A 24,652-nucleotide genomic window follows, 5' to 3' on the forward strand; every position below is an offset into this window, starting at 1 on the left:
TTTTTTTTTTTTTTTTTTTTTTTTTTTTTTTTGGATCAGTATTCCCAAACAGCAGAGGAAATTGGAGGAGACTCTTGCCAGCAGTGACAACACGATTGTCACTTGGAAACGACTCAGTTCATTGCAGAGGACAAGGTGAAAATGAGATGTGTTCAGAAGATGTCAGTGAGATACAGCATAGCTAGGAACTATATCTGGAACTTCTGTATGCTCACACCTAGCATGGTAGTGCATTACTGAAAAGTGCAATTTCTTCATGGTTGTAGGCAGGTTTCAGAATGGTCTGAAAAAAATGCTCACTGCATTGGTAGATTTAATAATTATTGACTACAGTACAAAAAGGCAGTCCATGGCAATGGTTTTTCTCTTTGCTGAGCTGCTATATGCTGATCCTCTACAACAGGTCATGCTGGTCCTCTCTAACACCTCTCCATGGCTCCACAACTTCAGGAGTGGAGCTATGAGATGTACTAACTACAGAGCTGTGGAATAACTTTCTGCAACTGTGCAAAGTAAGAGTGAGAATTAATTTTCCTGCCAAGTACTTTTAGATTATGTCATCAGATTCTTTCGTGTGTGGTATAAGCCAGTGCCTTAATGCTTGATCAAAGAAAAACAGTTGTGACCTAACAAGCTTCACAGGCACTTCAGTGACACAAATCCTAGCTTTACTGGCCTTGAAGTACTCATTCAGCAGAAAGTTTGTCTGTGTATTGAACTTTGAACAGACAAAATCAATAGCACTTCCTTATCTTCTCCTGCACAAGTTTTACTTAGGGTTTTCTTCCCATTTTAGAACACCAGCATATACTAATGGAATAGTATATAGGAATGCTCTAGAGGCTGCTTTGCACACATTTCTATAGATAGGATGGAATTGATACAGCTGGTTTTAGAATTAAATCAATAGGCAACTCTTTGTGGACCCCAAGCCAGTGTTTGTCAGAGTACTGGTTTTCCTTGGTTTTACTTCAGTGAAACTGAATTGAAGGGACCCAGGTAACAAAAGACTGTAAAGAAATGAAATCTGCAAGTAAGTTGAAAGCATAAGGTAGTTGTGAAGAGGATTTCCAAGCTGCCATTGAAGATGAATTTTTCCATTTTCCAGAGAACATTCTGGTAGAAGTCATTTGGTTCATGTCAAATATTCCAAGATAGCACAACTGATATTCCTTGCTACAGACTAGAAAATAAATCCATAAGGTAAAAGAGTAATCCAGCTTCCAAGATCACTCAAAATTATGTTTATTTGTTTGAAACTGCTACCTTATATTTGCATATAAGTAATACCAATATTTAGGGAGTATCTTCCCCCTTGGACTGCACCAACTTGTTTCTCATCCTCTAAGCAGCCACAGGATGGTGTACAGTTTCAATTTTATTCACAGTCTCCTAGGCTGAATTGGATTCAGAGGGCTGAGTTCTGACTTAATGCTATAGGCCCAGTTCTTATTCATAATAAAACTCTTTATAGTATTGTTTTAGAGACACATGGAATCAGGAAATCAATAAACTGAACCACTTGAACAGAATGTATTCAGCTATGAACACATGCTTAAAAGTGCTACATAAAGCTGGTAATTTCCAATGAAGAGGCTATAACCTTTTTAGAGTCTCTTGGTCATCAGAGACATGTAAAAGGGACTAAGTATAAATGAATCTTTTCTGCTCTGATTTCTACTTCTTCATTCCCAGTACTATGTCATCCAATTACCCTTCATCCTGCTGTGTGACTAGAATTCTTTTTTAAATGAACCATTTTTAAAGTCTCCAATGACAAAAAAGAGAGAAAAAAGTTTTCCTTCAAAGTCAAGAAGAATAAGATTGATGTCTTTTGTTCATGAATCCAACAGTTTTAAATTAAAAGATCCAACGCCCTCATGACTCTAATTAATTTTACTTTGGAGATGGGATTTTAGTATTTAACTTTCTGCAGTTATAATGAAAACTTGTCTTCATATTGAATGATATTTTCCTTTTTTTTTTTTCTTTCCTTTCATCATAATATTTTTTTACTGGAATCGCAAATACAGGAAACATTTCAAAACCAGCCACTTGAGACAGCAAGCAGTTAAATAACTTAATGTTGCAAAGATGTAAGCATGTGCTGAAATATATGCACAAATAGTCCCATGTGTAAAGTTAATTGTCTAGATTAGCACATAATGATGATGCAGCACCATAGTACAAAAAAGCACAAGTTACATGGACAAGGACTGCATCTTTTCATTTTAAAAAGATGGTGATTAGAACTTTATTTTTCCTTCCTGTCTTTATTTGAAAGGGTGCTCCTCCTGAGCAGTCACTAACTCTGGTTGAGGTCTTGCTTAGCTCTTCACCTCTCTGTACCCATTTGATTAGAAAGTAGGCACCCAGGGCACTTCCTCTCCTGTTGCTGGACTCCAGATTCATATCTCTGTTTTATTAACTGTTGAATGAAGTGATCTCCATCTAGGGCACAATTTTCACAAGGTCTCTTGCCCTCCATCTTTCTGACAGCTTATTATGACTGAAGTGGAAATGTTACATAAAACAAGCTGTTTATGGAAATCTTATTTCTGTCACATGAGCTCTATTCTGATGTGATAGGCTCTTTATCTGGCTGCAAGCATTAAATATATTAATTATATCTGTCATTATACAATTCCCCTCTTATCACCACTGGATTTTATAGACCTGGTAAAATAGACTCTGAGCAGTAAAATCATTGCACCTTAGCACACTTCAGCGTTCATAACAATCTGACATAATAAGGATACTGTCATTGCAGAAACACCTTCCTACACCCATGTGGGTACTTGAAAATCTGTGCTTTCTTCATCCTCCCACATAAATATAGTAGCTTAGGAACTTTTATGCTGTGCCTTGGTTTTTAATGATAAGAGATGTCAGGTACCATTTAAAACATAAGAGATGAAAAGGGGCAATTCAGCTTTAACAGAGCTTTCCTTTAGATGTAGTCAACTGTTCCGCTTCTGTGAAGTGGGAAAAGTGTGAGAAAATATGAAACAGATAAAGTTTTAAACTAGGAAGCATTAAGATCCTCTCTTAGGACCTCTTACTCTTACTCTTGGATACCTACAAAGCATAAACACCCTAAGGTGACAGATTTGATGCCAGTCTATCCCCAGTCACCACAATTAAGTGCTGAAGATTTCTACAAATGAGAACTAAACTCTGATCTGCAATGGTGGATCCAATCCTCTCAAGTGTATATAATACTTATTCTCAAAGCACAAGACTGGTTGTGAAATAAAGAAAAATATTCAGTCAGGACCTTGAAAATCTTATGCTCTTGCTACCTAATTGCACCATGAAATACTGGATAAGTCTAAACTGCTCTTCTGGATTCTGGCATCTGAGTGTAGGATTTATATACAGATTAAGAATTGCAGGTTTTTTGATAAAAGGAAAGATTCCATATAAATTTCTGTTAGAATAAAAAAACCCCATATCTTGTATATAGAAGAAATAATTAAATCCTGCAGGATACCAATATTTTTGAAACCTGGTATATATTTGGGAGATATAATGGTCTGTGTAGTTCTTTTGCCCTCTTCATAGGGTAAATATCCAAATGTTGGTGATCCATACTTAGGAAAACCAAGGTGCTAGATTAAGTGTCTGTGTGTTATCATGTTGTGCAACACATCTGGATTGCAAAACAGTAGCCAGAGTGGCAAAGTATTCTCTGTATCTCAGGCACAGCAACAAAGATTAGTACCAACCAATCTAGCATGGCTCAAGTAGCAGACCTGAATCTCTTATTCTATTCTGCTTTATTGCTTATTTGCTTTGGGATTGATATAGTTCTGGCCATTGTGAGTGACAGGAATGGCTACAGAAATCGTCTATTTTGGCAGTAGGGTTTTGCAGAAGACCAGAGTTTTACAGGGATGAGACACAAAATACAAGAGGGAGACGAGCTTCCTCCTGAATTCTGACAGCAGCACCTGGGAGGAGGGAGGTCTGCGGACCCCCAGGGTCACCTCCAAGGGGTCCGCCTGCGGCTGCCACCGGCTCGCGCGTCCCGTCCCCAGCCCGGGACGGCGGAGGAGTGCGAGGGAGCGAGCTCCGTGCCGGGGGAGGACCGGGAAGGTGCCGTGCCTTGTGGCCCCGGGGCGGGGCTGCCGTGCGCCTTGCCCGTGCATTGGGTCTGCATTCATACATAAGTATAGACGGGCTGGGCTCGCCACACTCCTCTACCCCCCGCCTCCCAGCCCTGGAAGAGAAGGGGGAGAGAAACAAGAAGAGGGGGGGGAAATCGCGGTGAGGTCATTGCAATGAGAGCGCAGGAGACGAGCGGACAAGGTCGACTTTCCCGGCGGAGGCGCAGCCCTTAGGAGCGCGGAGCCGCGCACCCGCCGCCGGCCCGGCACCTTGGAGAGCTCCGCCGCTCGGGGCCGCGCCGGGGCCGCGCTCGGGGCCGCGCTCGGGGCCGCGCTCGGGGCCGCGCTCGGGGCCGCGCTCGGGGCCGGCGCGGCGCTGCCTGCGCGGGGCCGGCGGCGCCGGGGCCGCCCGCCGTGCCTCGGTAGCTCCCTTCGGCCGCGGATGCGCCGCTCCGCTCCGGCTGCCGGCGAAGGAAGAAAAGTTTGGGGGCGACTTAGGGCCGCGGGAGCGCCCGAGGAGGAGAAGGAGGAGGAGGTTGCGCGGTTTCCCCGGCTGATCGGGAAGGAAGGATGACCGAGGGAGGATGTGCACCAGCAGCCAGATCATCGGGAGCCTCCTGGTGCTCTCCGTGCTGGAGATAGGGTTAGGGGTGTCCAGCGTGGCCGTGGGGGCGGTCAGTTTCAGCCTGGTCCTCACAGAGCATAAACCTCAGCTGGGAGACTCTTCTCCGGTATGGAGCGGGGTGTGTGTACGTTAGCCATTTCACTCTCTCTTTAACTCTTTGTGGTGGTGATCAGACCGTGCGAAGGCATCCCCTTTTCCCTTCCCTTCCTTCCCTTCCCTTCCCTCCCGCGAGTGCATGTTGCGCCGACCGCGCCGGGTCCATTTGCGATGTGCACGGTCTGCAGAGTGGTGGGGCGAGGGGGAGGCACGGCGGGGACAGATGGCTGTATGTGCTGGGCGGGGGGAGACCGCTTCTTTCTCGCTCCTTTCCGTTTTTCAGCCTGGCTGGGAGCAATTGAACTTTTTCCGAACCCCTTCTCACACCTGGGAAAGCCCGACCCTTCGTGTGAAACCCGGGCCATAGCTTACGGTCTTTAAATTGACTGTGAGTTTTGCTTTTTAAAAAAGAACAGCCCTGTCCATGACGAGGAGACTGTCAAAATATGATTAAATTAATGTCAAGGGTATGCCAGCTGAGACCTGAGACTTTGGAGGAAAAATAGAAAGAGGCATTGGGAAGGAAAAGGAGAAAGATGTTCCCCTGCACTGGGTGCCCTGGGCTTCTTGTAAAATGACCAAAAAAAAAAGAAAACTCAATAATGGGTTAATAGGAGCAGCTTGTTCAATCACAGAGCATGCCTCACTTCTCAAAAATGTTTCTTATTTTTCCAGTTTGACCTATGCATGTTTCTAAGAACAAAATTTCCTCCAAATGGTTATTTATATTTATGAAACAAAGAATAGGAAATGTTAAATATTCAGTCTAAACATGAGTGGGCATTTTTGAAGTCCTAAGCTGGTTTTGGCCAGCTTGTATTGTATAGCAGTATTTCTAAAAGCATTGTTTCCTTTGCTTCAGATAACATGATAAATATAAAACACTCTTGATTATTCACCAGCATTACCTCCTCTAATTTATAGATTCACTCAGACAAAGTGCTTCATATGATATTCTCACTGTGAATAATTATTAATTATTGACAACAGTGATAAATATTTTTGGCAGTATGCAAACACACATATAATTCTGCACTGCAGAACAGGTAGGTGAGAAATGAAAATGAAGACTAGACCAGACAGGTAATGATATTACCAGGCCAACTGGTAATGATACTATCAAAATCACTTCAAAAAGGGAGGTTTCTGATCATTGTTAATGAAGAAAAAATAACTTAAAACCACGTGTCTATCTGAAGATTTAATGGCAAAGGTCAATTTCCTGTGTTTCACTGAGGTCAAAGAGCTTTGATCAGTCAGTGAGATCAGTATTTTATGCAGTGATTGTGTTTAGTGACAATGCTATCAGAGCTGATATCATTTCATGACGATGCACATTTCCTGCATTATTGCCTCATTCCTTTTTATGCTGTTACCCCAGAGTTTGCACTAGGCATAGATTAAGATTCTGGTATATTAGATGTTGCCTTCCAAAGCTATAAAAATCGTAGTAAGACACAGAGAGAGTGTAAAAGGGTGTAAGTGAGTATGAAGAAAAAACAAACCAAAACTGAGTGGTATAACAGGTGGTTGCATTAACACACCAGCAGTCTGGCTGATTTAGAGCTGTTCATAGCTAGAGTTTTAGAGAGCAGTAAGAAAGAGCACAGTGAAGGGTTTTGCAGATGTTTATAGGAAATTATTCTCATATGTGACTGCAGAGGCATGTAAGGCAACCCAAAGAGACTTGTTTGCAAATGTAACAAGTGGACACAGGATGCCCACAACCAGAGGCAGCAGGGACTGACATTAGGAGCTGGGAACTGAGCAAAAACTGCAGGTTGAATAGGCAGAGACAGGCCTCAAAGAAAATGCAAAGTGGAAGCAAGAAGCTTATGCTTCATGTAGTAGAGGAAATGAGCAAATCAAAGTGTGGGGTGACATGTTTCTAAAGGCTGACTTACTTTTCCTTGAACTAAAGATCTGTGGTCTAAATTGTCATCATTATACCACTCCCTTTGTACTACTCCAGCAGTTCAAACTATTAGGTTGTATTCTTCTGACTAAAGGACTAGCAGGTGAGGCAGGCAAGCCAAGAAAGGGGCCAGAGATTTCCTGTTCTCAGAGATGCTTAAGGCCATGAGTAACTAGTTTAAAATGTAAACTGGACAAAGGTTTGTTGGGACAATCCTCGGGACTGTCCTGCTGCAGAAGTGCCATAAGCCTCCTTTCTGCTCACTGTAGCTTACACTGAGCTCATGTTGCCTGCATTAAAGTATATGTCTTGCATAAAATACGTTATTTTTTTCCAATTCACACTCTTGAATGACAGTTTTCCTTTGACAAATGAACACCAAGGAAAAGAAGGGGACATTAAAGAAAAACTAATTCTTTGAAATGTTAAGATTCAAAACACTGAAGTTGAACAGTGTCATTCCTCCTATTGCAATTTACTTGGAAATGCACAGAGAACCTTTGACCCTGTTCTATCCTTTTACGTGGGTGGAACTCAGCAGAGACCCAAGTTCATAAGGAAGTAGATGAAGATAGCATCACCATGGAAACCTTAACCTGAATTCCTAAAATTTGGGCATCTTAAAAATCATGCACATTCTATCTTCTATACTTGCCTCCCTACGATGCTTTGCACTTGACAAACATTAGCTTTTCTATTAAAAGAGTTGATCTTATTGTTCACTGCCTCCATTCAGACAGATTTACTCCATTTACTAACATACCTAATTTTAACCATGTGAATTTTATACATTGCATTATAGATAAGTGAAGTTAAGCTTGGGCTGAAGTACCCCGATCATTTCATGCCCTGCATTATGTATAAGCAAGCCAGGGAAAGTAGAGTACACCAGAATGAAGAAATTTAAAGCCTAGGCAATGTCTGTATCAAAAAGTACATAAAAATAGGAAAAAAAAAGTTTCAAATCTGTTGTTCTCATTGGAGTTGAATTGGATTAAGACAGTACAAGTTGTTTAAAAAGTAGCTGTAAGAAAACAACTGAAGGTGTGACTGTCTTCTCAAATTATCTGGAGCATGGAGACAACTATCCAGTTTACATCATCACCAATCTGTTCTCTTTAAAATAGGCCATGGCTGTTAAATTGCAAAAAAATGCTAAAAACAAAAACAAACCTACAATAAAAACAGTCCCAAATACCCTAAAGTACACACTTTGCTGATTTCTGATTTTTCTTTCTGTTTATTATGTTTGTATTGGGATAAACTATTCCACAGGCTATAATCAGTGTCTCCCAGATTTCTTTGTTTCCCAGAAACTGAGGGATATTTCTGAAATCCACCATTCCAATTCAGCTATATGACGTACTACAGAATAATTCCACCAATGAGAACACTGAATCACTAACAATAACATAGCAAGAATGACAGCATGTATAGCAAAGACTTTTGCACAAAGTCAGAAGATAATCAACCAAAAAGTATTCACAGATTTATTTTTTTTAATGTTCACACACTTCCCCATCTATATTTAGAACACTGTGGTTTCATCACTATCACAATGAGTAGTAAATCGATATTCACACACACATACATGTGTATGGCTCTAATCCTCATTTATTCTGCAGTGGTGAATAAATCCTTGCTGCAAATGAGTCTCCCTCACAGAGAGAAAGAATGAGAGACAAAAGCCACATCTTTAGACAAATATGCCATCTATCTTCATATGTGAGAGAGATACCTGATGATTCACTTATGGCTATGCCCCTCAAGAGTAATCATTTCTTCCCTTATAAAGGCAAATATCTGAATGTATTGGAGAGATATCCACTTTCTGTATGTTGGTCTGTTTGCCTGTCTGTAAGAAGAGGCAGAATTATTGTTTCCATGATTTGTGATTTTATCACAGTGGAAGCCTGCCTATTAAAAATCTGCATTTGGCTACAGAAATTTGATCCAAGTTGGCACTTGGAATATTTGATTTAAATTGTTTTTTTTTAATCCAAGATTTGAAGGAAAAGAAAAAGCATCAGTCTGTATGGACTTTCCCAGAGCAAGAAAACCTTTTAAGACTGTTAAATCCATGTTGGTGGCCTAAAATTTTAAACCACTAAATTTTACATCTAGATATTACTGTTGCCAAGTTTCCTTTGGAAAGAACAGTAATTTTTTTTTATTTTTTAAAAAGCAGCACTAAATAATCACATTATTGTTTAGCATGCAGACAAAATGCAGATGTGATCCTACTTTATTTTAACATATGCATTGCATTTTCATCAAAATGACCATATTTCTGTCTGGCTCCTGCTCATGATGAAATGAATCACAGGAATTTCAGCAAGCTCAGTAGAAGCTGGAAACAGTTCTGTACCTATAGATGGAGAACGACATAGCAAGGGTAGAAGCTTCTTGGCTTGCATGGATCCAGGACAATTCACTGAATTCAGCTGAGGTCTTTCAGTACATTTTCTTTGTCATTCAGAGATTCCAGAGGCACAAACCAAGCTGAAGATGGTCCATCTAGTTCCTGAGTTGTATTTAGAGGATCTGTTGAATATAGACTGACTTAAGCATATGCTTAAATGTTTTACTACAATAAAACTTTAGTTCACCTGCAGGGAATAATCTTTCATTTAGTACTTTTCTGAGATGTAAGCAGTCACACTTTAAGCCAAATACTTGATACAAAACAAACAAAAAGCATTATTTTTATTTTTTATTATGATAGGCTCCAAACAAACAAAAAGTAAACACTATTATTTTACACTGAGAATTTAAGTTTTTAGAGATGGGTGGAAATTCTTTAAATCACTGACTCCAGGTAAGCTTTCAGATGCAGAAACACACTTCTTAATTTCCTTGATTGTTTCTCAAAAGCATTTCAATTTTTGAAGCATCTCTGTAGGTCTATAACCAGATGAGTGGAAACACTAATCACAGGGCCTGGGATGGAATTTAAACTGCTTGCATATGGCTTGAATCAGTGGGAAGTGTAGCAGCACCTGATCTGATAAGACCCAACAGCACACTGCCAGACAAGGTATTGGCTCAGATTGGACACGATTTAACACTATGCCTCAGTTATAGCACAGTCTCCACTCCCAGCATGACAGATTTGGTGAGACACAAGACTGGGTTTTGGCAATGCTGCTGCTGTTGCTTCTGCCTTTCAGCCAGCGAGACATTCCTGACTCCACAATCACTTGAATGGGACATCTTATAAGTTTCCATCCTCATTTTGCAAAAGATTATTGTATTTCTCTGTGGAGATAAAATGCAAATCTAGTACCTAGACTTGATCTTCTTGCTTGTTTTAATTTTTATTTAGTTTGATGTCTTTGTTTTCATGAGTAGATTTTGTGCCCTTTATATCAGTGCTAAGAAAACCTTATTCTGAAAAACTGCTTTGAATAAGATTTACAATTAGAGATACCTATTCTGCTTAGTTCATCCATTAGGGATTTCAGCTTTTTTTCTCATTTGATGGAGTTGAAACAACATTAATAAATAGAATCTTTCTTTCTTTACATTACTAATTTCAAATTCCTGGTTATTGTCCTGGAAGCCACATGCTTATGCAGCTCTAGTGTAAAACATAATTTTCTAGTTTACTACCTGACAAGGGTAGATAAAAGTGAAACTGTTAATTCTGTCTTGTTGTTTTAGTCTTCCAAGTAGAGTGTCATTTGACTAGGTACAATACACTTGCATTTTCACTTGTGTTATATTCCATTTTGGAATAATTTCCCTTCCTCTGTTATGTCATATACATATGGATGACTCATAGAGGACTTTCCATGCAGTGTATACAATTTAGATATCTTTTTTGCAATGAACAATGACTAGAGATCAAGCTGTCCTTATATTCAATAGGTTTTCCTGACTATTTTGTTCAGCCTGTGTCCAGGAAATTCTATGTGCAGTTTTCATTTTTTCAAGGGAATTACACTCACCATTGCTTTCGCCTTTTCAAAACATAAGACAGAAAGGTTTCTTAGCTTCGAGATAGAAAATAAATATAGTTCCTTTTCTTCTGCATGGTGGAAAGAAACAAATCTTTGATTTCCTGCCGATTAACTAAAACTGAATCTTTTTCAGACTACCAGGGACAAAGTTTCCATTTTCCAGAAGGCAGTGCAAGAAGCCAAGTCTTTTGTTCCAGAAAATATGAAATAGGGATGGATCCAAACCACAGAACTTGAATATAAATTGAGATTTTAGCCTTCTTACCAAAATTTATGGGGTTTCAGATCTGAGGTTTTGTTTCAAGGCAATATTCAATATAAAGTAAATTTAAACAGTCTCAAAATAAACATTCTCCTTTTCTGGGAGGTCTTTGGGGTTCTTTTCCAAAGCTCAACAGACAAAAAGAGACATTTTCCAATATGCATATGGAACATTAGCAGGTACATCTGCAGTGTGAATGACAAAAACTCCACAGCCAAACAGACACTACTGCATCACCTAGCAATGACATGTGCTATCAGAGTGACTCTGACTTTGATGGGTCCATGGTAGATGATCACTGAAAGTGGGATTGAAGCACTCAGCAGTCTCGTAACAGCTTTTGTGCTTTGTAGTGTCTTTGGATTTTTTGCTATTCACTCAAGAGGGGTTATGCCCCTATTACTTGATGATACATTCTCATAGAATCACAGAATCATACAAAAACAATTAGAAGAGACCTTAAAGATGATCTAGTCCCAACTGTCCCTGGTCAGGAACACCTCCTACTAGACCAGGTTGCTTAAGGCCTTGTATAACTTGGCCTTGAACAATGCCAGGATTTGGTTATCAACAGTCTCTCTGCACAACCTGTTCCAGTGCCTCATCACCCTCACAGTAATGAATCTCTTCCTAATATCTAGTCTAAATTTCCCCTCTTCTAGTTACCTGTTTACTCCTTGTCCTGTAACTACAGTTCCTGATGAAGAGTCCTCTCCAGCTTCCCAGATATTGGAAGGTTGCTATGAGGTCTCCACACAAACCCAGTGATCCTCATGGGTCCCTTCCAATTCAGAATTTTCTCTCAATCTGTGAATCTCTGAACTTTCTCTTCTTCACGGCTGACCAGCCCCAAATTTCTCCAAATACCTTCTTAGGGAATGTACTTCCACCATCTTACTAACTTCCTTCTCTGGACTTGCACCAACAGTTTCAATATATGACTTCTCTGCTAGTCTTGATGCAAAACATCATGTATGTATAGGAGGTATGAATAAGTCTGCAACCAAAAGTAACCCTATAATTAATAGGGTCTGAGTGTAATTGGTTATCTATGTAGGCTTTTAAGTGAGGCTTTCAGTCTTTTAGCATTTTGTTTCGGGTTTGTTTTTTTTTTGTTTGTTTGTTTGTTTGTCTGTTTTTTTAATAATAATTAAAATGAAAGCCCAACAATGGGACATCTGTTTAAAAAAGTTCCAGCTGAAGTTCCCTCTCTGGGTTCCAGGGCATTTTGTAGGGCTTATTAGCTTAGCTTATCCTCAATTAAATGTTTTAACCTTATTCTCTGCATGAATTGTAAACACTTCAACAACTGAGTTTTCTTTATAAGAAGCTTATCTTCAAGGATATATTCCTTTCCCACTCCTGATTTAATGCTTTTTCAGTATAATTCTGTTTGCTTAACTTACCTCAGGTAAGTTAGGTTACATGGTTAGAAAATACATGATTAGAAAATATTACTTTATTACTAATTTAAAAATTGAGAGATAAATATTTTTACCAACCATGAGATTGGTTGGTAAAAGTTGCTTAAGGATAATCAGTGATCAAGTAGAAAGGATCAAGTCCTCATCATGACAGTATTAGTTAGTCAAAGGTAAACTGTAGTCCAAAATAGCTCAAGAGTTACAAACCAAGTTTTATTGCTATGACATATTGACATGAAGTCTTTCAGGATAACCAGGAACAGAGAGAGTGAGTGTCAAGTCAACAAAGCCCCTGAGGCTGTATTCCAGTTGGCAGTATTATAAAATAGAAGATTCTGAGTAAAAAAACACTTTCAATCTGATTTTTATTGCATCTTTTTTCTGGTATAAAGAGCCATCTGGTATATAAAAGTCATCCACTTTCCACTACTGCTGATCGCAACACTGAGACATCAAAAATTTTACAGGAAATTCCTATAGCACCACCACAAACAAAACAAAACAAAACAAAACAAAACAAAACAAAACAAAACAAAACAAAACAAAACAAAACAAAACCAACACCCCCCCCCCAAAAAAAAAGTCTTACGTTTCTATGCTATCAAAAAACAGAGAACAGAGTCGAGCACATAATATCCCCCTGAAATCCTAACCTTTCTAGATGTCTCCACATTGAAAAGCTTGGCGAAAGAAACTCTACATAAGCAGTATTCCTGAGCCGTGGGTATTATTAATATTCTCTTTATAGAGCAGGCTTCCACTGTTTCCAGTGAATCAGCCTTAGAAGAGAGTGATAAACTTGGCTCATAAGTTTCAAAGCTTTGCATGAGGTACAACTGCCTGACCCTGTGGCTCAAAGTCATCCATGGTTTTAACTGCAAAATGCCTGCTGACATAAGTAAATAACCATTCTGGGTTTTGGTCAAGCCTTTTCTCTATGAATGCAATACACTGTCATCTTAAAAAAAAAAAAAAAAAAAACCCAACCTAAATAACATTAATCCTTAACTACTGCCTGAATGCTTTTCTTCCAAGGTTTTTAACATATTCAGGCACTTGAGTGCAATTGGTTTCACAATTTGTTTATCTCATAGCCATACGGATTATAAAACTTAGGCATGACCTCAAAGTTAAACAGAAGAATGTGGAGGAAGCATGAATATCCAATTCCTCTGAGTCAGAATACAGAAAACTCTTTTAGTTCTTTAACTATGGAACATGGTATTCCTTGCGTGCATGTACAAATACTGCAGATGTAGAGAGAAAATACAGAGTATACATGAGACAATACAATATTATAATAAAATTGTAGAATTTCTCAAGTTGTAAGGGACCCATAAAGATCACCAAGCCCAACTCCATTCTCCTTGCAGGACTAACCAACACTAAATCACATGACTAATAGCAGCGTCCAGAATGCTCTTTGACCTCTGACAGTTAAAATGTTAAAACTATCCATGATGATATCTTTCAACACTAAGTTTTTCTATATACAAAAATTTCATTTTGATCTTATTCAACCACTACAGAGAGATAATATATTATTAATCCACTTTATCAAGTCTGACTGAATAGAACTTAATTGCAAAGATGTCTTCAACAAATTTCATTTGAGGTTTCTGCATTTTGAGAAATACAAAACACAATGTGAAAATCAGAAGTGGGACATCGGCTGAAGGCAGTTTGCAATGGCAGGACTGGGAGTGAAACCCCAAAAGTTCACAGAAAGCCTGAGTGAGCACTTACAAAGCAGATGTGATGAGCTGAAATCTTCTTTGCCTGTGGGAAAGATGCAGAGGGAGCATTGTCCCTGGTGATTTGTTTGCTTTATTGTTATTCCAGTCAGTGGGTTCTAGCAGCAATTACCAGTTGTGAGTTCTGGTATGTCCTGAGCCATTCAGCACCATGGTCCACATGACCCAGACCTCCATAATCAGATTGGTGTTAAATTCACATCCCATGCTTACTGTAAAGATTAAAAAATTATACAAAATATACAAAAAATATATAAAATTTATCCACACTCATTATGGGGAACTGTTTTCATGGGTCTAACTCGGAGTAAAAAGATACCTCAAGGCTTATACTTAGCTATGCACCCGAACTACTTCAGTTAGAGTGAGACAAACTATGAGTTAAAGCCACTCCTCAACTGAAATAGCAAAGTTGCAAAATTTTAGAGTGCAAAGAAGAAGTACCTGACATATATTACACAGACCCTGAATGCTGTAGAGAAACTCTTATGTTTTTGGTTTCTTTGTTTTTTTGTTGTTTTTTTTTTAATTTCTTATGTAACAGCCAGGTCTTTTCTGTGCTTTAATTTTAAATTAGGGTTAAGCAGAGCCCTTTGCTAGAAATACCATCTCAATGCAAAAATAGTGTGGAACAATTCACTTTTAAAGCTATAAAATTACTTCCCAAGTGGGGAGTAGGGTTAACTGTATTGAAAATAGGAAGCATAGATTTCTTAATAAAGGAGTTTATGAGGTATCAAGGAAATCTTTTGACAGTATTGCTAACACCTGGAGAAGGCCTTACTACTTTTGTGCAACTAGTGTAGTTCCACCATGACTGCTCCCCTGGGGACTATTTATTGTTTTCCTCATTAAACTTTTACGTAGGAAGAAAAAGACATCAGAGGACATCACTGGTCTTTGACAGAGGTCACTATTAAGCAATATCATCTATTTTTATCAGTTGTTTGGTAATTAATTTTTGCCTATAGCTTGATGTTACAATTAGCAGATCAGTTGAGTGAGGGAATTACATTAATAAAAAAAACAAAATTACATTCTCTCTCTTGCGAATTGGGCTATCAAGAGAATGAAACAGATCTTTCTGCATGCCCAGAGTAGTCACACCAACAGATGTATTCATATTTACACCTGCACCCACAGACATGACAGAATTATATTCTTGCACAGAGTTTCAATGTCTTGAAGACAACGATCCATATGTGATCCTTCAGTGGTTCAGATGGTAGGATCAGGGCATCAAGTCCATATGCTATGCTTAAAAGTAGATTATTTGGATCACTGACTAGTACCTTGCTAAACCTTTCTGAGAGAAAAGGAAAACAGTAAAATGGCATTTTTATGCTTGCAACACTGGGGATTTTTTTTCCAACTTGTTTACCTAAGCAGCTTAAAATTCAGATTTCTTTCTTTTCTCATGGGTTATGGTCACTCAGACTTCTCATTTCAGCTTTTTATCCAATAAGGGTGTTTATGCTTGAATTACAACCTCCTGAAGCATAAGGTTTGTGACAAAAATGCTGAAAACTGTAACCATTGCCTAAACTGTGGTCACCACCTCAGCAACACAGCGGGATTTGAACTTCATACCTTAAATGATGAAATAATTGTTTGGTTTCTTGTTTTTTGCAGTTCCTGCTTTGCGGCGTATGTGGAATATTGTGCGCCAAAAAAAAATCTGGACTTGTTGTAAGTTTTTTCCACTACATTCATAACACATTAAGTATTTGAAAGGCTTGCTTATCTAATTTGACCTCTTTACTGGGGGGTTTCTGCATCCCAAGGTTTTTTCTAAACAGAAAAATTACAAATTGACAATCTAAAAAAAGCAATCAGCACTTTGGAATAGTCATAAAAAACAAGGCAGTACTGAAATGGCTATGTAGGTCATGCTACTTAAGCCATACATCCCTATTTATCCATATCTGCATAAACTTTGATTGGAAATCACTTGATATAGATTTATGCCAAGTCAATAAATGCTTCTCAATAATGTCACTGGACTGTATCTTCTTCAAAAAACAACACTGGCTTGACATCTCAATAAGGCTGTTGACCAAGTTTGTTTCTAGATATCACAGCTGTTAAGTGTTTAGCAAGTTTGTTTAGCAATCTGAAACACACATATGCAAGTTTTAAATTAATGGAAGATATCTCTTTGGGTACAGTAATTTTCTGACTGCAGAAAAACAGTCTTACTACTCAATAAGTCACAGAAGAACTCTATTTTAAAAGAAGTGATCTTATTGTAAATCATAATGCCATCCTAATTTTCTGTCAGCTCAATTATTCTGCACATACCTATGGAAGTCACATAAAACAAGGATAAGATGTGACAGGAATCAAAAATTTTCTAAAATTATCTTTCAATTATCAATGAGTTATCCTAAACTCTGTTAAAATGATAGTCCCATTCCTTAAAATGTGTACCATAACCAATTTCTAAAAGCCATCTGTTCCGGTGATCTCATGAAATAGTCACTTGCCTGTGGACTGCAATGTACATCCTCAATGCCACATTCCTCATGAAATTCTTATCCCAGTGTAAGGCTCCATAAATTTTTGCTACCACAGTAGACAAGTACATATACAAGGCCATATCAAGAAACATAAAAAGCCTATCTAGATCATCTGACAGGTCAGCAGTATCAAGAGAAGTGCGTAAGACAAACATTTAACACTGTCTCCATAATAAAGTCTTTTGTCCCTGAATCTTTTGAGGTTAATGTACATCCTGAACCAGTGTAACATCTTTGTGATTAAAAGCAATAGGAGGTCTTTAAAAATGTGTCATTGATTGCAGCCTGTTTCACAGCTTTCTAAAATTCTCAGGAACATTTCAGTCAAGTTAACATTAACCAAACCAAACAACCAAACATATAGTCAGCAAACTGACCTTCTGTAAAGCAGCATCACAAAATTCTTTGTTGTTTCTTTTGCTTCTTTAACCAGCACCTTCACCTTGAACATGTTCAAAGACTGCACGAAAGCTGCAGAAAGCCTCCAATCTGCTATCTGACTGAATAAATTATAATTGAGCAGGAGGCACAGTGAGAAGTCACACAAAGCAAGAGATTCTCTACAAATACATGAGGCATTCACTCCTGAGGCAGAGTGATAAACTGCACAACAGAAAATAACGACACATTCTGTCATGTTACTGTTTTGCATGAACAGCTGGAAATCAGTTTTGTGTTCTAGCAGTCCTTCCACTGAATAGGTTTTAACTTTAACTTATTTTATCCAACTTTTTCCACATGCAAAATCAATCTTAACTCTCATATACCAGAAAGTAATATATTCCCTTGAATTGAAGCAATGTGGGAGCTAAGAGGGTTAAAAACAAGTGTCTGTGCAGTGTTTTGCAGTCAATGATGCTATCAAAGAATTTAACTGTGGTTATCTCATATTTTATATGCATTAATCCATCTCTGAAAAATAATACTGTAACATAACCTCTCTTGTCTCTCCTGACAGATGATACTTTTTTCTGCCTGTTGCATCTGTGGACTAATAGGAGGAATCTTAAATTTTCAATTTCTTCGTGCTCTGACAAAGAAGTCATCTGCTCTCTATTCTTTGCATCTTGCCTCCATGTCTCTTGCATGCATTGGAATTGGTGGTTGCACCCTTTCTTCATGGCTCACTTGTCGGCTAGCCAGCTATGAACAAAGGCGAATGTTCTCAGAAAGGGAACATTCATTGCATCACTCCCATGAAATGGCAGAAAAAGTGAGTTGTGTGTCCTCCCTTATTAGTTCTGATTCTCCTGAAATGTTACTGTATGTGTTAACGTTTACAGTTGGCAAGAGATGTATTCAGTTTTCAGTTTTATATGAGAAAGTTTCTGGAAAATGAAATGCTGCCATTCTGTGTAAGCTTTATTATGTTTCATTATATGGAGCTATTTTTAGGTACTGTATATTTGCAGTACATCCATTTCAATGAAGCACATCCATTTTCAACATAATTCCATTGTATAGCTATTCAGGGGCTTAGCTGCTAAATATAGAACTTCCTAAATAATTGGAAGCCTTATTATTATGAATTATCATGTATTGTACTGTGAAAAAAGCACAGAAAGCTTTCTGTAACCACATCATTGCATGCTTCCAGGATTTAATCAATTTCTTCCTCTCTCAAGTACTCAGCTTATAAATTAGGTTATTTAAACAGAAAAGCCACAGTTCACAAATGTAGGTGACTTAACCTAAGCATCCAAGGGCATATTCAGACACCTAAATGAAATTGGTCTCATTTGCAGCACTGAGTACTTACTTCTTTTCTGTATTAATAGGAAACCTACCAAGGTGTATAGGTGCTGAAACTGAAAGCTGAGCATATAGAATCAAAACAATTAATGGAATGGAATTCTTGAAATCACCTCCTTAACAGATCTGAATAATATTTGAGGCATGAAGTGTTTGTAATCCTGTGCTTTGCATTTGGACTTAGTATCTATCCAATGCCTTTCATTTGAGAAATGAGCAGAAGAAAAGAACAAAAGTCAAGCTGACTGCCCACCTAAACCTCCACATGCAAGTTTGCATTACTGTTAGGTTCAAGAGTCTGTTGTCTACTGAAACCTCTGAAGAGCAGAGCAAGGACTAGTTCACTCAGACTGTAGAATTGTTTTCAGATTCCCTGAAAAAAAACATGATATAGCAGTTAAAAATCACTCGTCACTATTCCTTGGTTTCTTAACTGACTCCAAGTAGAAATATAAACTGAATTAATCTTAGATGATGATTGGAATGTTTTTTAAAAAAGAGGATGTTTGAAACATTTTGAAAAGATGATGTTTTAAATAAGTTTTTAAAAGTTAAATAGTAGAGATTACAACAGTAACATAAATCAGGGTAATAAAATCAACAGACAAGATACATTTCTCTATCTCATTTTAAAATGAAGAAGAATTCTGAGGACTTATTAGGCAAATATGATAGTCTTGTTGATGGAAGGCAAGATACTGACTTTCAGACGGACTCTTGCCTCAACAAGGACAAAGATGTGAGAAAAGAAGAGAGGGACAGGAAGAAGAAACAGCTTGGAAATAAAAAACCTTTCAAAATAAACAAAAGCTGCCAACATCAATTTGCGGGGAGGATGACCATGTGTAACAGTGGTTCACTGCCCTACCTTCTGGCCTGTTGACCTGCTGAGCTTTCTGACACTTAGCAGCAAGGACTGCCAGGTGTCCACTTATCTTGGGTGAAGGGCCATGATGTATGTGCAGAGCACCTACTGCACACACTCAGCAGATCTGGGATGCACCCCACTGATGGCAGACTTCCTGCATGTCTGCTCTAGAGCCAAGTATGCATGTACACATGCCCTGATTTGGGAACTCTTGGACTTCTTAGATTGCCTGCTGATGGCAGGGTTGAGTACACTAGCTCACAGCATGCCCCTAAAAGATAATGAAGTCTACATAAAAACTTACATTAAATTAGCCCCTAATTTAGAAAACAGCTTAGAATTGTTTTATATATACGACTATATTGCATATTTATACTGATATACAGTAATGTAGACATGTGCTGCATGTGCATTTGTTTGTGCTATATTTATTGTATAATTGTTATATTTATATTAGAGATTGAGGGGTATTGAAATAACCGACCTGCCCAGCTGCCCGGTGATTCCCCCGACACCAGAGTTACCTCCAAGGTACGCTGAACACTAGGGAGCAGCCATGTTGTTATGTCACTTCAGGAAGGGCCACCTCTACGAGGCACTCATAGTTTCAGCTAATCAATGTTGGCTGATGCTGTGATGTCACTCTGAGGCAGGAATGGTGCTTCCAGGTAGTGACATAACTCTACGTGGTGAACGCTGCAATCCAGAAGTAAGTTGAGTATTTAAAATATTCACCCTAGTTACAGGCATCCAAATACTCTTATTTGGATGTAGCCACCATTGATTCACTATGCTTCTAATCTGTGTGCTCCTTCATTCCCTGAATTCAGCAAAATTTTATTTAAATTAAATTCTTTTTCTTTAATAGAAATATTGGGGGAAATAAATGGGTTTTGATATTTTCTGAAACTATGGTGATAGCCTATTAGCTGATGTCTGCAGACAATTCAAGTGATTAAATTTACAAAAGGAAACTCATGAGTAGCCTTCTGACAGATCATTACTACGAAAATATAGTTACTGATAGCAACTATAGTTACTATAGACTGATAGTTACTATTAAATGGCTTTGGTAGTCTTGCTGTCTCTCCCAGCTAACAGATATCTTCAGTGTAGATCCAAACAAAGGCTTTAGGCACCCACAAATAATCAAATTACAGTGCCAGACAACCCCCAAACTGGGACCCATAGTCCAGTGTTAGGCATGCATATTTCTTTTCAGTATAGGAGGAGAATAAGGCACAACACCAAAATATCCAACACCATTATCTGCAAATGGAGACTTGGGTGGTAGAAAATACTCAAAATTAGCTTCAGACCTGATTTTCTCTGGAACTTAGGGCTTGATTCAGGTGTATTAATTGGCAAGGCTACTGGGTGTGATGACCCTAAGCTTACATTGTAGAGAAGAATAGAACATCCCTTCTTTCAAAAACTGTGAAGGGAACAATTAAGTCCTGTGATTTGCTTTAAAGTGTAGCTGGCAACACCTGAGAAAGGAGGCATCAGTGCATTTTAACTTTGTTACTCTGAGTTATGGTCTCTGCTTGCCAAATACTGTGGATTAAAAGAGAGAGACAGAGTAAGACTAGTAATAAAGACCAGGTTGTATAATTTTCTGCTCTTTACCATGAATCTCAGCTACTATGTTAGAGAGTTGAGCTCTTTCTTTCTGTCTTTTTCTCTCTCTCTCTCTGTCTAGCACAATGAATGTTGCTTCACGTTTTTTACAGAAGCTTCCACAGGAAGGGGGACAAACAAATCCCTTTTATTCCACATTTTCTCCAAATGTACCTAGGAAGAAGAAGAGGTGAATTTAATCTTTTCATGCAGAGAAGAGCCTCTGGTCATCATGCAACTATTTTAGTACTAGTCAAACACTGGCACTTCCACCTTATCTACCTGAATTTTAGAAATATTCCAAGTTGCATTTTTACCTGTACCCATTCCTCTTGCCATAGCTGAATATTCTGTCATTGGACATAAGCAGCAGATCACTTATTTCTGCATACAGATTCAATCTGGTATGAAATAGGCCTGGGATTGCTCAGAATAAGTTAGTTCTGACCATAAACTCAATGTGGCTTTGCAGCCATGAAAATCAGGGAATTGTTTAATTAACATAGCCGTCTCTATGCTGACAGCTGCTAAGGGGGTATTGCTTGTATTTCAATTTGAGAATTAGAAAATCTATCTCCAAACAAATCTTGGTTTAGGTGCTTTAGGATTCTGACTCATGAGCCGGCTAGCTTACTCTGGGATGACTCACCTGCCACTGGAGAAGCAGTGCCTGAGCTGCTAAAAACTGTAGACTGGCATATATAGGGAAAACTAAAATCAGTCCCATCCCAAGGGAAAGCAAGCAGTTAAAACCCTTAGATCCTATTTGGATCTAGATTTACTTCCCAAATGTCTATTTCAGCAAGTATTGAATGGCATCTGTTTGCATTATGTCAGCACAGATAGAGGTTTGAATGGAAACAGAGACTTAACTACCATTTCGTTCTTTTGTAGATCAGCACACGAGCCTGAGTTGATGCAATTTCAAAGGACAACATCACAAACTTGTACAGATGCCATCAATGCTGTATATGTGGTCTGAGTGTAATGTCCAACTCAATCACTATCAATGAGACTATCGACTTTCAAATGTACCTAATTTATATAGGAAAAAATATAATTTTTTTATAATGAGGTTTATCAAGCTAAATAAAAATGTAAAGTGTTTCTGAATGTTTGAAATTCTGAGTTTGTTCAAAGTTCATCACAACCTTAGATAACTGAATTTTGAACACCTTATAATAATCCTAATTTTAATTAATGTTTTCTATTCTTGTTCTAGGAAATGACAGACAACCTAAGCAATGGTGGCCCACATCTGATTTATAATGGAAGTGTATATTAAGAAATTTTTTAAAGTTCCATGGAAGGAAGTGGTTTTAGAATTTTCTTCAGGAAAAAAAAAAATAGACACCAAGAAATTAAGAAAATGAAACTATCTTGGCTTTTATGCTCAAACATCACAACTGCCAACCAGCACAGTTGCAATTCCCTTTTAGAACCATGTTCAAAATTTGCCTCCTAAACATTTTGCGGATATACAGTATTTATGCACTTCCTGCCTACTCTCTTTCAGTTTTTTGTCTGAATAATCTTTCTGAATTGTGATAGTATTTGAAATAGACTTCTCAAGACTCTTATTCTCATGAAGGCTCAAAAATCAGAAAAAACCCCAAACTGAACTGCATTTAGCCCACTCAAAGGAGAAGGCAGAGGAAGAATGGCTCAGGGGAATCTTTTTCTCCTCTCCACTTAGCAGCATCTGGTGTAATACGATGGCTTCAGATCATGGCATGGTACAGCAACACATCTGCACAGTCCCTCTTCTCACACTTTGAATGCATCCTGCCTCTGTTTTCCCAGTAGATCATATCAAAGGAGAGTGCAAACTCCTTACAAACAGCTCCCCTTTCACATCCAGAGTGTAAATGAACAGTGTATTGAAAACAAAACTGATGTCTTTGTTTTGAAAGACAGAATGCTCTAAGAATGCCATAAATCAAAACCTCAATAATGCCTTGTTGTAAAGAAATTGTAAATATTTCCAATTTGTGAATGAAGTATATTTCGTAATTTGTTCATAAAAGATGACAAATAAAATGAAATCTAAAGCAGAGAGTTTAGAGAGATCTTTTGGGGTTTTTTTCTTGCTAGAAAAATCTTGCAAAGCTAAACTGTCATACTTGCAGTTTAGCACTGAGAAGTTTCTAAAACAGTGAAGCAAGCTCAGAAGGGAAAAAAATGAAGGCTGAAAAAGTCACGGTCAAGACGTTACTGGTAATTCTCGACATCAACAATAATGTTTGGGAGTATGTTAAAGCAGCAGGAATGCAGCTTTAACTTTATTGTAGAACCTAGTGGTTTGTACAGCCATGAAAACTGGAAGATATCATCTGTAACAGAACATTTAAAACATTAATATTAATATTCAGATAAAATCACTCATATGTTACATAGTGAGTCTATGACTTTGCAGTATTGCCCTGCACATCCACATGAATTTCAGATGTGAGCATCACTGATGACTGGCAACATTTGATGATTCATACCTATGTTCCCAGACAGGTATGAATAGAACCCTATTAATGTTCAAACCATGCCATAAAAACCTCTATAAATTACATTAAATTGTTTTGTGAATCTATATGGCATAAAATAATCCCTAAATCTACTATCTTAGAATTTTTGAAGTCTGTAAGGAGTTTTCCCATATAATTACAACATGGGAAATATCTTCACTGCAATTTAAGTCTCTTACTTAAACTCCAAGCTAACTAGTTGGATGCCTAAGCTTATGAGTCAAAAAATGGTCCACCTTATAAAGCTTCTCTTCACTTACTTACTGCCCAAAAGAGCTTTTGAATTTTCTCAGAGGCCTTGATATACTACATCTCTTATTATTAAATCTCTTAGAAATTGCTAATGAGACTGTTCAGGTTCACAAAGAATACAGATATTGTCATAGCAAAGTAACAAGGAGGTGCTCCCCTTTCTGGGTACTACCAGACTTTAAACTGTCTCTTTACTACATTGCAGATTGTTTGTGCTCTTTATAGGTCCCATGGTCCTTTTAGTCTGACACTTCTTTTCCTTTGCAGCAGGAAACATGAGAGAAACCTGTCCCCAATATGTGCCCCTTATGGGAACATTGTTGCTGCAACTCTGGACATAACCTGCCAAGGCAGGACCATGGTATAAATGGGTGCAGAGATTAACATATGTTGAACAATGCACACTGAACACACAACCTGGGAAGGTGGTTCTGTAACTTTCCTTTCCTCGCTGCCTCAGAAAAAAAAAACAAAAACAGCCAACCAACCAACCAACCAAACACAATGTAAAAGGGCTTTGTAAAATAAAATCAAAAACAAATTTTCAAATTACTCAAAAATCCCCCCATCACTAACTCCATAGCACAATTATGATATCACAGTTCACCAGAGCCTCTTGTTACATCTCAGAACCAGGGATGGTAGCTTCAGATGGTGTAGTAGCTTGGAATTGCAGGTCAGAATCTGCTCAGGAATGACTTGTTATTGACCATAACATCACCCAGTTACTCATCCCAAACCTAATTTCCTGGAACGTTAATGAAAGTATGAGATAGTGCAGGGAAATAGGTGATTCTTCTATATCCAACACAGTAGTTCAGTCCAACAGCCACTTCCTCATACGTTGGAAAAGAAAGAAGGATATGTTCTCTAAGTTCATAATGTTTGAAGCCCTGCTGTAAATCATGAAATACCACCACACCATGTCTGCTCACAGAGGTGCTGGAAGGAGAGAGATGAGATGAGATCTGGGCC

The 24,652-nt window shown here is 38.3% G+C and overlaps 1 protein-coding gene across 6 annotated transcripts; it reads left to right on the forward strand.

Moving 5' to 3' along the window:
* Positions 1-4,443: 4,443 nt before the first annotated feature.
* On the forward strand, positions 4,444-22,961 carry TMEM196 (transmembrane protein 196). Of its 6 annotated transcripts, none has more exons than XM_079302325.1 (6): positions 4,444-4,840; positions 15,780-15,836; positions 17,625-17,879; positions 19,744-19,817; positions 21,801-21,890; positions 22,129-22,213. In XM_079302325.1, the coding sequence occupies exons 1-5, from the start codon at positions 4,694-4,696 to the stop codon at positions 21,886-21,888; spliced, it is 621 nt and encodes a 206-aa protein (XP_079158451.1). In that variant the 5' UTR covers positions 4,444-4,693; the 3' UTR covers positions 21,889-21,890; positions 22,129-22,213. The 6 variants fall into 6 exon arrangements, with proteins under 6 accessions (XP_079158451.1, XP_079158453.1, XP_079158455.1 ...); XM_079302324.1 differs by having other exon boundaries at positions 4,525-4,858; XM_079302327.1 differs by lacking the exon at positions 21,801-21,890 and having other exon boundaries at positions 22,129-22,961.
* The last annotated feature ends 1,691 nt before the right edge of the window (positions 22,962-24,652 follow it).

Source organism: Erithacus rubecula, assembly GCF_903797595.1.
Source record: "Erithacus rubecula genome assembly, chromosome: 3".
Lineage (NCBI taxonomy): Eukaryota > Metazoa > Chordata > Aves > Passeriformes > Muscicapidae > Erithacus > Erithacus rubecula.

Excerpts from the sequence above, each read along its gene's own strand:
- TMEM196 (XM_079302324.1), top strand. The coding sequence starts at position 4,694 with ATGTGCACCAGCAGCCAGATCATCGGGAGCCTCCTGGTGCTCTCCGTG. Across the intron at positions 4,859-15,779 it reads CGGTATGGAGCGGGGTGTGT|TTCCTGCTTTGCGGCGTATG; the intron begins GTACGTTAGCCA and ends TGTTTTTTGCAG. Across the intron at positions 15,837-17,624 it reads AAAAAAAATCTGGACTTGTT|ATGATACTTTTTTCTGCCTG; the intron begins GTAAGTTTTTTC and ends CTCTCCTGACAG.